Genomic DNA, 12,957 nt, shown 5'->3' on the forward strand with positions numbered 1-12,957 from the left:
GTTACACAGTATGAACCAAAAGTCAACAAAACATGCAATCTGTTGATGAAATACGTCTAACCTCAGGGCTCTGTTTAAACCCAAGAGAGCTCTACTAACGTGTAATTTGGCACAGAACAGGATTTTACTCAGCCTTATTTATGGATAACAGAAATCAGCAAGGAATCCACTTCTGTAATGATATGGCAATAAAACAATTCAGAAGTGCCTGAGCAACGTAGTAAAAACCACAGAATAACTTTGTATAATACACTGATACATTTTTATAACTGGCCCTAGTCTAAAAATCACATTTTGCCTGGCTAAAGGTGTTACAGAAACTGAGTTTCACTTATGTAGGATCAGCGCAAACTCTCTTCCAGTTTTAAAAGGCAGAATATTTTTATCACAGTCAGATAGCTCCACCAGACCACACTTCTTCAGGGACAAAGTAGAGTCATTCAGAATACAAAATACAGAATCATACAATAATTTTGGTTGGAAGAGACCCTCAAGACCATCAAGCCTGACTGTTATATACCTGTTTCCATTAAAAACTAGGGTTCACATCTCGGGATACTTAACACACTAAGCTTTTAAGATATTGCAACCACTAAAAGCCAACTGATCTAACCTACACTGTACTTTACCACTTAATGAAACCTAGCCATAGGACTACTCCATTTTACCTCATTTCTAAAAATCTGTTTTTAAAGAAATCAACTCATTTCGTAAGAAGTACGAACTCTCACTCAGAATTAGCTTTATGTGACATAACTTTAACATCGTCAACATGTGCGAAGTTTACACAGAGTCACCTGATAACAAGATGCAAAAAAATAAACCTCATAAGACTGTTCTCTATCCCAGCGCTATGTGCCTTGAACCTGCTAACGGTGACTAGAAACATGTGTTCTGGTTTTACTCAAATTTCCAACCTACCAGGATTGTCTTTGGCAACAAGACCTTTGGAAAAGTCACTTGGTGTAGGGGAAGTCCGGCTGTCCCTTTTTGCCGCGTCAAGGTTGTTGCAATATTCCCACCTCTTCTGCTGGAGTTCCTGGAGCCAGTACGTCATATCCTGACGGGTCGCAGCCTGCAACACAAACCCCACAGATCACTGCGTGTCTGGAGGGTATGAATGCAGTCATTCCAAATGCGACTCAAAAAGCCCAATCCGGATAGTTAGCCGACGAGCAAGGTATGCCACCCAAAAGCAATATGATTTAAAAGAAATAACCAGCTGTGTCCTCAGCGCATCCTGTGCACATTTACACGTTCCTGACCTTCACACCAAATCCATTTTCCACTAGAAGTAGTCACATGCATTTTTTCCTCCTGTTTTACACTCAAATATTAGAAAATGTAGCAGCATCTTTTATTTTACACACAAAGAGTTGTTTCAATATATAACCGTGGATCTGTATTATGGAAAACAAAGTCCCATATACACTCAGGAAGACTCTCATTTTCTTTTCCACTTGCTCGATTACCATCAGAAACCAACAAATTAACAACGCATTGTAATGCATCCTACTTTAATGACTCAATCTACATACTGTATTGCTTGACGATCCCATTAGCTAACTATCTTCTATAGAAAGGTTGTATTTAAAACAAACAAACCTATGTGAATATTTAATCTCCAAACCTACAGTCATTAACATGAGCAGGCAATAAGTGAGCAAGAATTCAAACATCATCAAGCTTCAGAATCACAGCTGTACAAGTCATTTCAAGCGTGTCAAATGACAATCTACAATAATCAACAGGGAACTAAGTGACAGTAACTGACACTGCTCTTGGAAAAGTCAGTTTTATTCCAACATGGACGCTCAGCCACTAGTGCAGAACAAGCACCTGGCACTAGAACATGGTGTGTCTGGGAACCAAAGGGTGACACTTGTGAACAGACGCTCACCTACAACCTTTGGCTGTGAGCACCCGGAGCGCTTACCTCTTGGCCAGTCTCTTCCCTCCCTTCTCCCAAAGTGCTTGGTGGCATTACCAACGAAAAACTCTCATTACTTGGACAAACAACTGTGTTTGCTCTTTAAGGACAACTTAATTTCAAAGAGCTTCGTGTTCTGTTTATCACACCTGCAGAGGGTACCTGCGCAGGGCATGGCTGTAAAAGAGTGAAGAGCAACCAGCAACACACATTTCCTTACGAAGGAGGTGCGCTAAGTGCCACACAAAGCATATAAATAGCACACAGACTTGTCTTCATTTTTGTGATGAGAACACTTTTGGTCTAGTCAAGCTGATGATACATTTCTCATCATGTTTTGACCCCAAGAGCAGCTAATTACAAGAAAGAGCATAAGCAATACGGCGAACAAGGACCGATGCTTCCCCAGGGTGCTCCCTCTGGCTCAGCAATCTTCATGTTTAACAGAGAGAGATTTTTATTTTACAATTTGGTTTTTTGTACCCACATGAGCTTTCACATCCACAACACCCTACAGCAAACACGTCCCAAGCACCGTGCGAGGAAATGAGCCAGAAAACAGGCAATTATTCCCAGAGCTGCTGCTCCAGTTCCAATCTGTACATCATACACAGAAGATGTAACATATATATATATATATATCAAGTAAACATTCAAAAATCAAATCAATTAGTGAAATAAACCAAAGAGTGGTCCAAGAGGACACTGCAGGTTCACTCTTCTCGGTTGGTAAAGATATGAAAGAAAGACTTTTTTGATCTGAAAAGGAAATCAGTTTCGTATATTTAGTCTCCCTTTCACACAGGAAACTGGAGGAAAACACTTCCATCATAAAATAGACATGAGAAAAGAGTAGTTTAGAAGTATCTATGAGGTTTCTCGGAAAGTGTTGAAGAACTGGACACCAGGAAACATCAATCCACACAGGCACTTTTGGAATGACACAACAGCAGGCTTGAAGTCTGCAGACTTCAGTCACTTTTTGCAAAGAGTAAGTGTCCTCCCTTTCTATTTCTAGCGCAAAAGTATTTCCTTTGGTGTTTATCCAGTGGCAAGTCTTCATTTCTGGTAAATCTGAGAGCCCACCTTCCCTTTAGCTAGGCTTGCCCACAGGCCTTGTAAAGCAGTGTTTCACTGTGCTCCAGCTGAAGCCACCAAGAATTCAAAGAGCTTCCCCTCGCACAGGGTGCAGGACTCATGTGGTTCTCTTTGCTACCACAACACAGCTCACAAGGCAACCTCAGTTATACCTACAATTAACTTCTGCCCATGACCAGTTCAACTTAATGAGCCTTTTTCACAATTTGTCCCATTATCCTTTCCCCAATAGTCTTTAGAAAACCATTGACTGATTTTATTGCAGTTGCTCCTCCTCGCTGCTTTTAAATTCCCAGTTGTACTTGTTCCCTGCTGAGCAGCACATCCGCATCCTCACTTTACACGTGATGTCGTTGTTACGCATAGGGTTGGTTTGTAGTTCTGATCCTTCAGTGTAAGAGTAAAGCAAAGCAGTACAAGTTTCTCACTCCCCTATTTTAAGTAGTTTTCCCAAGAACTATTCAGTACCCTGCTGCTGCACACACCCATTACTTTGTCTTCTTCCCTTCCCATACACGGTCTTGCTTCTCTTTTCCGCTCCCTTTGAACAGTTTCTGCTGAGTTTCTGTAGGCATCTTAATTATTTAATTTACAAGCCAAAGAGTATCCTGAGAATCTGTTGAGTTTTGTTTAAACAAAATTAATCTTTGAAGCTTGTTGTTTGAAATTGACTTTTTTTTTTAAGCCACACCTAGAATATTTTAAGGCTCCCTCTTTCCCTCCTCCTAAACAAAAGACAAAATGGAAAACACTTTCTTAACTTACTTGACCTGTCAAAGAAAAGAACATTTCCACGCTTGCTCCATTTCTCATGACTTCTCGTAAGTATTTGGCTACTGCTCACCACGAGAGACAGAACATTTTACTACGTACAGCACCAATCATATTTCACACACAAAAAAATCTTATTTGTACTAAACTATTGCATGGCTCTGCAGCAAGAAAGAACTTTAGCCAGTCACGTTTTAACTGAGGCATTTCCGTGAGAAGAAAAACCACCATAAATGCCATCTGAACCAGCGCAAGATAAGGAATTATTATTGCAAACTTACAGGCAACAGTAGCAACAAATGACACTAAGTGGAAAGACTCAGTCCCACGTATTTTTCAACATAAATGATGGAAAATTATTGTTTACTTAAAATCACGCCCTGATACTGTCCCGTGAAGGAACCATCACCTTCCAATGCACACATCACACAAACACAAGAATCATTTGGGGAAAACAAGCACCCCCTGGCATCCTCTACCTGGACCCAGTGCTGGAACACAGATACCAATAGCAAACGCTTTCAGGAAGAGTCCAAGGAAATGCAACCAGCAGATGTGCCATTTGGAGGAAACTCATGAAAATTCTTGCCACAATCCTTTTCTGAACCCAAACTCTCCCTCAAGCTTTTTTGTCAAAGGTAACATCACTAGAAAGTTTGCATTTCTGATTTATTAATCCTGTTGCGTTCAAACGGCAAATTTGGAGTCAGACGGCTTTTCCTGGAGGGCAACGCAATTTTTAATTAAAGCGTTGTAACCACTAACCAATAAAATTAAAAGGACAACAACAAAAATAGGATCAGCTCAGAAAACAAATCACCTTCACTGTGGAGCTTCCCTCCGAGCTGAGTCGGGCTCTAACAGTGTTAGGTCCTAAGGCAAGATTACTTAAGCTCGAGCACCCCATTATTGATCACTGCCACATCCTTACAAGATTAGTGACAAATCAGAGTAAAGGCTCCTAAATAATTCTGATTTCAGCAAGTTCAGTGTCCAGTACTTTCAAGAATCTGAGCTCCCAAATCTGCCATGTCTGGAACACTTACTGCTTGGCCAATAACCCAGAAAAGGTGTTTTCTTTAAGGAAACTGTGTAATTTCTGTTCCACTCCCAATTCACCACTATTCGCAAACACAATCTATTCAGTACAGTTTGCTCTGCTTCTTTACCTAAAGTGATGGTACTTGTTGCATATTTCAAATCAAAAAGCTTTTCACACACACTCAGCTTCTTCTAACGTACTTTAACTGTTGGAAATATACAGAAAAGCCACAATCATGCAAGTGTGAGGTTGGTTATCTACATTTCTAAATGATGAACTATTTGCTTTATTTACTGTAAAGGCTACAGTATATTTTTTTCCTGGAATTGTTCTTGAACTGAGAAATAAACCCCAAGTATGTCACGCAGTCCTCTGCTCCCATTAAATGACACAGAGTGAGCAGCCCAGATGATGAAATCATTACATTAACAAGAAACTGAGGCATTATGAAGAAATAATGCATTCCTCAACAGCACCATCATCCCAATCTGGAATTCTAATTGCTTATTTCTTATTGCTCTTCTCAGCTTATAATGCTGAATAGGAAAGAGCAGATCATGGGATCTGGAAATTTTGACCAGGCTGCAAATTGAGGAAAACAAGGCATGTGAGGTACAGGGTGAAGACTGCATTTGACTTGACTTTATTCCTCGTGCTCTGTGTGTAATGTTTTCTTGATAGATTAAATCACATTTGATTTCAGCAGATGCTGGGTCCGTCAGTGTGTGTGTAGGGGGGGGTAGTTGCATTTTTTTGTTGTTTGGTTGGAGCTTTTTAGTGTTGATTTAGTTAGGTTTTTTGGTGGGGGTTGGTGTGTTTTGTTTTGGGGTTTTTTTTGTTTTATTTTTGCTTCTGTTTTTGTTTCTTTTTTTTTTTCAATTTAACATCTTTAATTCAATCCTAATCCTATCTCTACTTAATCCAGCTGAAAGATGTTCTAAAGGCCTTAAAGCACTATCACGTTGGGTAGAAGGAAATGAATTCCAGCTGCAAAAGCCTTATGCCTTGGTGAGTCACACAGAAGGCCAGTCGGTCCTGCAATATCCCTCAAGATTGTCATTAATTATTTATCAGTTATACAAACACCTCTAACGTAACAGCACTTTTACGGACAGTGTGTTGGCCACTGTAGGGCAAGCATCGTAACAACAGGAGAGGTAGAAGATAGTTATTTTTTTTCTGCTAATAACAGCAATGACCTTGACTTCCTTAACTGGCACCTTTTCTCAGCCCCCGTAAGTGAAGCATGAAGAGAACTCCAGTCCATGCAGGTTCCTTCCTAGAGAGCGTAGGAATAAAATGAATACAAGACATATGGGCAGAACAGTAACACCACAGACTAAGATACCAAAAAAAAACCCCATGACAAGGAAATCCCCTGTTCCTTATGCTTGTGCATCAGTATTAAGCATCTTCATGACTGCAGGAAACACCCGAGGCTGCTGCTAGAGCACTGTTTGACACACTAGTAACTTATCACACAAGTGGTATATGTTATTTCCCAACAAAGGCTCTCATATTGAAAAAAGAATTCTCAAAACCAAACACAGATTATGGATTTTCCTGGAGATTCCCACATTAAAAAAATCACTAGATATTAATTAAAAACAAACCTCAAACTATCAAAAAATCAAAGCTCACACCAAGTCTGCAGCTTTAATTTCTGTAACATAAAAACTCAGGTTAAAAAGGCAGATTCTTGTAAAGTTAAAAAAAACCTTATTACAGCTATACAAAAACACCCATACTTTTTACACTCAACTGCATGCAAGACTACTGATTATACTGCTTTTCCTTAACCACATATATTAAAGTCATGATCATACTAGTTTTCCAGTTAAACAACTTGCTTATTTAGCAACGTATGTTAATGATTCTTTGTTTTGACAAACATTTATACTTATCAAACCAGAATATTGAAGAGCTTTATACAACCATGTTCTAGAACCTTGGCATTAATGACTGCTCAATACTCCACTGTTAAGTAAGCGTATAAGATCTTTTCCAATATTCAATAAAAAGTTTATTTTACTTTATTAACTTTAAGGATTGTACTTAAGTATCTTGCTTAAAGAACACAGTTAACATGACAACTCGCACTCAATGCACAACACCACTCCTTGTGGGAAATAGATGCCTTAATAGCAATAAAAAATAATGGATAGTCTATTGAGTGGAAATGGTTTCCTCGGGTTTTTTCCTAGCCCTGACAATAAAAGCAAGATATGCAAACCAAACATTTACCTCTCGGCCCACGAAAGCCCGAGCGCCTGCACAGACAATGTGATAAGCAGCCTCTGCTCCTATCAGGAAACAATTCTCCCTCCTCCTCTTCCTTCCTCCCAGAGCAGACCAGATGAAGACTTCTGCCACACACCAGCTTTTCGACATAAACACCCCAAGAGCAAAACCCAACCGCTCCCTCTCAGCTTCCAACCCCACAAGTCACCGCATCTCCTTGGAAATCCTGTTTCCACAGAACCTACTCAGCCCTGCTGCAGCGGGAACAATCTTCTTCCCCCTCAGAAAAACACTTTGAAAACGACATTTTTTTGGGGGGAGGGAAACGGACCGCTAGGGATAGCCTCGTATCTACTCCACGTTTGCGCGATGACACTTTTTGACTTAAAAAAAAGATATTGGAAACGCAGCGGAGAGCGGTTCGGCTTCGGGGGCGTTTTGGGGAGGGGGCCGGGCCCCCGGGCCTACCTTGAGCACGGCCACGGCCCCGCCGGGACTGTGCACCTCGAACGCGGCGGCCTCGTCCCCCGCGGCGGCGGCGCCGGCCTCGGGCTGGTGGTAGCTGAAGCAGGCGGAGGCGATGTCGAGGTGCCCGAGGGGCAGCGCCTCCTGCGGCCCCTTGAAGTAGTAGAGGTAGCAGCGGCGGGGATCGAACACGAACCAGCGGCTGCGGAAGCCGCGCAGGGGGCCCTTGCCCGACAGCTTCTGCAGGTACCCGCAGAGCTTGGGGGGGCCGGGCTGCTCCCCCACCGGGCCGCCGCCGGCCCCCGCCGCGCCCTCCTCCCCCTCCGAGCCCGCCGCCGGCATCGCCTCGCCCCGCAGCGAACGCCGCCGAGCCCGCCGCGCAGGACCCGCCTCGGCCCGCACCGCCTCACGGGACTTGTAGTGCGGCCGGCCCGGCCCCTCCCGCCGCCGGGCCTCGAACCCCCGCCCCAAGCACTGCCGGAGGGCCGGGCCCGGCCCGCCCCCACTGCCCAGCGCGGGACGGCGAGGACGGACCCCCGAGCGGCGCCGCGGCCCCCGCGGGGCCGTGTTTCGGGAAATCGGCACAAGCTGCTGACGTGGAAAGGCACCTACCGGGGACACCTCGGGCCGCCGCTGCGGCGTCCGGGCTGCGCTGCTACTTCTGTGACCGCATTAAAAAGTATTTTCCGAATCGTGGCCTATGCCACGATCAGATTAAAACCCTTCTCGTGTTCATTTGTAGCCTCCTGTTCTGAACCGCATCTGTGCCCCGGAGCCTGCCTGCCTTGCAGCAGTAACCAAAGCCGCACAGCACCGGCACTGACTCTCCGCAGGGTTGGATCCTACTTAGCGAGCCCTCGCTGCTCTGCCTGGTGAGGGGAGTTTAAAAATCACTTCCAAATCCGTTTGTTTATGGGAAAAATTACGGAGCATGCATGCAACAACAGGTAAAAAAGCTGAAGCTTACAGGGTTTAGACTTGTGAACGGCTGCAGGCCAAACTGTTTGTGTTTTTATGTTTCACTGAAACATCTAGCACATTTTGGACTCTAGTGAACTTCTAGCATTAATAATAGAGAACATCTGCAACAGAAATCTCCACTGCAAATAGATCAAGCTGCCACAGGGAGGTACACATCATTTCACATAATTTCTCCTTGTGTTTGGGACACAGTACGTGCCTGTTTCCATTAAACATCCCTAAAGCTCTGGGTACAAATAGAGAAAAATAGTCTGATGTGGCATACCAATCCAAAAATGGGAGGAGACAATTCCATGTGTAACAACATTCAGCTTTTCATTCTCAACCTTAAATACAGCACAAAGGTTTCCTGTCAAAATAGTTGTTGCAATGGTTGGAGCTGATGTTTGCAATGGTGTTTTTATGAGTATTATGCTACTTATGAACCAAGTTTCACTGAATTCTGGCAGTTTGGAAATTCAAGTTATCCAGAAATCCTAAATTTCCCAGAGCTTCTCACTCTGTCCTAATTTTTAAATGTCTTGGTTAATTTCTCAACAAAAAGTAACTGCCTCATCTGCCAGGCAATATTTTCATTTATGCTAACAGATGTAAAGGATATAAAGCACCTGAGTATTCAGCGTGGTTGTCCATGGTTTCCACTTTGATGTTGACATAGGGACTGCAGAGTTCTTGAGTCCTTCCCTCCGGATATCACCTACTGATAAGAAATGTGTCGAGTGAGGAAACAGCCAGTGTTCTGTTAACAGACAAGCTTGAGTAATTTGTTACACAAACTGAGGTGTGGAAGTTATCTCCCCAGGCAGCTCACATGGCTTGAAGTGTGATCCACTGAAAGACTGAAGTATTGCAAACTAAGGCTAGACAGGTTTTAAAATTTTTTTAACTTGTTTTTGTTTGTTTGTTGCAGACTAGAATGACTGATAGTGCTTCGGTAAAATTTGAGGCTTTGTTAGCAAATGCGGAAAGTGAGAAGGGCTGATCCTGCTTAAGCAACAAGTCAAAAACATTTCTTCCATATATCCTGCTTGGTTATCTTCCCCAAATACAAAGTGTTCTTGGTCTCCTGGTAGCGTGACACTCTTAGCAAGTGTCATTTGCCAGAACATGAGTTACGCGGGGAAAACACTGATTGTCTTTAGAAGCTGCCAGTTCCTTATCTCAGTCATCTAGACAAGCCTAAGTGTCCCAGCATTTGTCACTGATGTGTTACACTGTCTGATCAGTTCAGCAAAGCCTGGCCTTGTTCTTGTGCTGGGTGCCCATGACTCCTACTGGCTATCAATAACTGCACCTCCCAGCAAATCACAGAATCAACTCCTAAATCCTCAAAGCTTTTGCTGTCAGTACTTCTGGTTTTAAATTTGCTGTTCAGCTTCCTTACAACACTCAAAGTGGGAGAAGCCCCTCATTTCACAGCTGATTCATGTAAACAGAAAGTTCCCCTTCTTGGGAAAGAAGTTCCTTATTTCATGTATGCCCTTTTTTTCACAAACAGATGCACATGTGGGCTGGTAAAGAACTTATGTCTAAGTTGCTGTGGTAAACATAAGTGCAAACAATGCTTTCCCTTTACCTGCTTCTTCCTTTCCTGTTTTCATGTCCAGAATGCGCAGATGTTATAGGTGACAGTCTGTTATTAGTGAATGTCTAGTAAAAAAATACAAATAACATGTCAGAAGACAAGCACACCTGTAACTGTGCTTTTGGTTAAAGTGAGACTACAGCTCCAAAATTAGAACGGCTGGGAGTGTAAACTGCTTCCTCTCACAGAATAGAAAGCAAAAATGACTTTATTTCTTATCTGATATCTTGAGATCTAGGGTTTCACTTAGAGATGAAAGCCAGAAGTTTTCAGAGCTTGCACTAAACATCTGCTGGTTTTTGTTTTTCAGAGCAATGAAACTACAGACAACTGTCCCCCCAAACCCTCTCACGCACGGTGTCATCCCAAACCTGCATGCTGAGATAGAGGCAGAACAGTTACTTTTACTCTATTTTAACAAATAGTTGGCAGGTTCTTGCAGAATGTTATCTGTGACTGTCACTACCAATATAAATACTGTCACTCAGCTACAGCCTGATTATGCAGAGTACTTGCATGTAATATTGCACCACATTATTTCAAACGGTGAATGGCTTTGCCCTACTGTTATTTAAATTATTTGAATGTCAGGAACCAAAAACTTTCCTAAGTTTTTTTTACCAACAGAGACAAACAGGCAAAGTAATTCTCCAAATTACTGTTTCTGATGCAGTCATTCTATATTTCCTTATATGCAAACAAGTCAGCCAAAGAATTCCATGCTCTATATGTTTTAACTGCTAGGCAATGTTTCATATTCTTTCCATTCTCCAGCATTATTATTTGAACACTAGATGGTGCTGCTTTTCTGTGTCACATTTACCATTTCTGTTCCACTCAAAATGGAAAGAAAAGCTACAAAGGGTGAATGAGCAGGGAAGCTTATCTGTAGTTCCTGATTCAGCAGGAAGACCTCATTTAACTTCAGCTGTCTCATATGAAACCAGCTGAATATGTGACATTAAATGCATTGTTCTTACTTTTTTTTTGTTGGCACTGCATCTTATAAAGAACTCTTCACTATGAAAAGCAATAATTAGAAAATGCAGTGAATGGCAGCATTGATTTCTAGTTACACATCTGGGATCTGACTTGTAAAGATACCCAGGCAAGTTGGGAGCCATGTAGAGGAGAGAGAGTCAAATTGGACCCCTTCTAAAGAGAAAAGCAGGAACTTCTTAACTGTGGCAACAAACCGGGCAATCCGTATGCACATCATTGTTGGCTTGTCAGCGTTCGTGTAGATGCAGCCTGGCTGGAGGGCTGCACAGAGCCTGGCAGGAATGCTGACGAGGATAAGCAGGAGAACTTAGAGTACTGTTGTAGAGACTAAAAGATGGATGGGCAAGAGATATAAACGCAGATAATCACACAATTAATAAAACACAATTATTTCAGCTGCTTACAGTGGAACTTAGTTCCATGTGTATACTTGATTCCCAGTGGAGAATATGGACGTATAATGGGGACTTGCGGAAATGTTTAGTAAAAAGAAAGATCAGAGGAGACCATAGAATAGACTTCAACAAAAATCTTCATAAAATACTTTTTTGTGTGTGTGTAATTGTTTTATATTACATTAGATACAACAAGAATGAGGCAAGATCCAGTGGGATAGAATGGGTCACAAAAGTTTTATATCCACTGTCTCACAGAGTGAGAAATATCTGAGTGAAGGGTTGCTTAAGGTTACCTTTATTCCCTGTACAGCAGCTTAAGCAATGCTGGGCTGAAGAGTTTAAAGATGAACCCAGAACATTCATTTGTGGGATGCTCAAAATCACTTTTCATAGTCAGCCAGATTTTCTTGGAACAGGAAAGAAGGAGATGTTGGAGAATGATCCTGCAAAGTATGAGCCAAGAGAGAAAGCAAAAGACAATTAACGTTGGATTCTGTCATTCATAAACGTTCCTGTGGTCAGCAGTCTACCATTGCACTATCAGATGGAGGATGGGGATTTCTTTGGGATTAGATGGTCAAATCAGAGAGGTGGACTAGGAAACAGGAAGACAAACTGATCTTGAGCTGCAGGGATTCCTTGCCTTGCTTTATATAAATGGTAACATTCTGTGCAGGGTACTAGTTCATAACAGAATGGCAAAATGCGTAAGAGAAGTCCTCAGGCTGCAGACTTGAGTCACCAGATTAGTAAAGTTTCTAGTGCACAGGACAAGCTACTTCACATAGAACCAACAAGAGGAAAAGAGGTGACAGGAAAAAGTGTATCAGTAGTGTACAAATACATGCATGTTTGTGCTTGCATTTATCCACAGCGTTTAGTGGAGTAGTTTTTTTTACTATTACTGGCTCCTATTTAGTTCAGAAGGACAATTTTAAGGTGTACAAACATACTACAGGTCTACTGGGTTATATATTTGTCTGTCAGTCTCACCTCACTGAATAATCTACAAATATATGGTATTATTTACATAACAGTTCTGCAGCCCGTCAGCGTTTTATGACATCACATCTCATTAACATTAGAGATTTTCATTTATTCCTGCTAAGAGTTTACATTTTCCCAGGTGCAGTGGCCAATACGAACATTTGCATGACCCACCTGCACTAGCAGAGGTGGCACAGAACTATTCTGACTCACGGTAACGCTATCACGGTGTGTGACCTCAAAGCTTTTAACTGTTCTCTAATCCAAGCTGTGCCTGGAAGTTCTTTGTGCTTTCTGCACACCATTTCAGAGGCCCAGCCAGTTTTCTCACCTGTCAATCGCACCGTGGCCCATTTCCTGACTTTCTAACTCATTTCCTAGTACACCATACCCTGGCTGACACCTTTTCATTCTGTTGACTGCAACCACAAGACTGTGTTTCTTGAGTAGCTCCTGA

The 12,957-nt window shown here is 42.3% G+C and overlaps 2 protein-coding genes across 2 annotated transcripts in view; one reads left to right on the forward strand and one right to left on the reverse strand.

Moving 5' to 3' along the window:
- TBC1D2B (TBC1 domain family member 2B) overlaps positions 1–7,922 on the reverse strand; it is a 29,059-nt gene extending 21,137 nt beyond the window's left edge. The window contains exons 1-2 of the mRNA XM_065847416.2: positions 7,551–7,922; positions 922–1,075 (exon numbers count right to left, since the gene is read on the reverse strand). Of these exons, the coding sequence (XP_065703488.1) occupies positions 922–1,075; positions 7,551–7,889 (493 nt within the window). The 5' untranslated portion in view covers positions 7,890–7,922. The remainder of the gene's footprint in view (positions 1–921; positions 1,076–7,550) is intronic.
- LOC136106993 (enhancer of mRNA-decapping protein 3) overlaps positions 1–12,957 on the forward strand; it is a 361,619-nt gene that overhangs the window by 231,612 nt on the left and 117,050 nt on the right. The window lies entirely within an intron of this gene.

This window comes from Patagioenas fasciata, chromosome 12 (genome assembly GCF_037038585.1).
Source record: "Patagioenas fasciata isolate bPatFas1 chromosome 12, bPatFas1.hap1, whole genome shotgun sequence".
Classification (NCBI taxonomy): Eukaryota; Metazoa; Chordata; class Aves; order Columbiformes; family Columbidae; genus Patagioenas; species Patagioenas fasciata.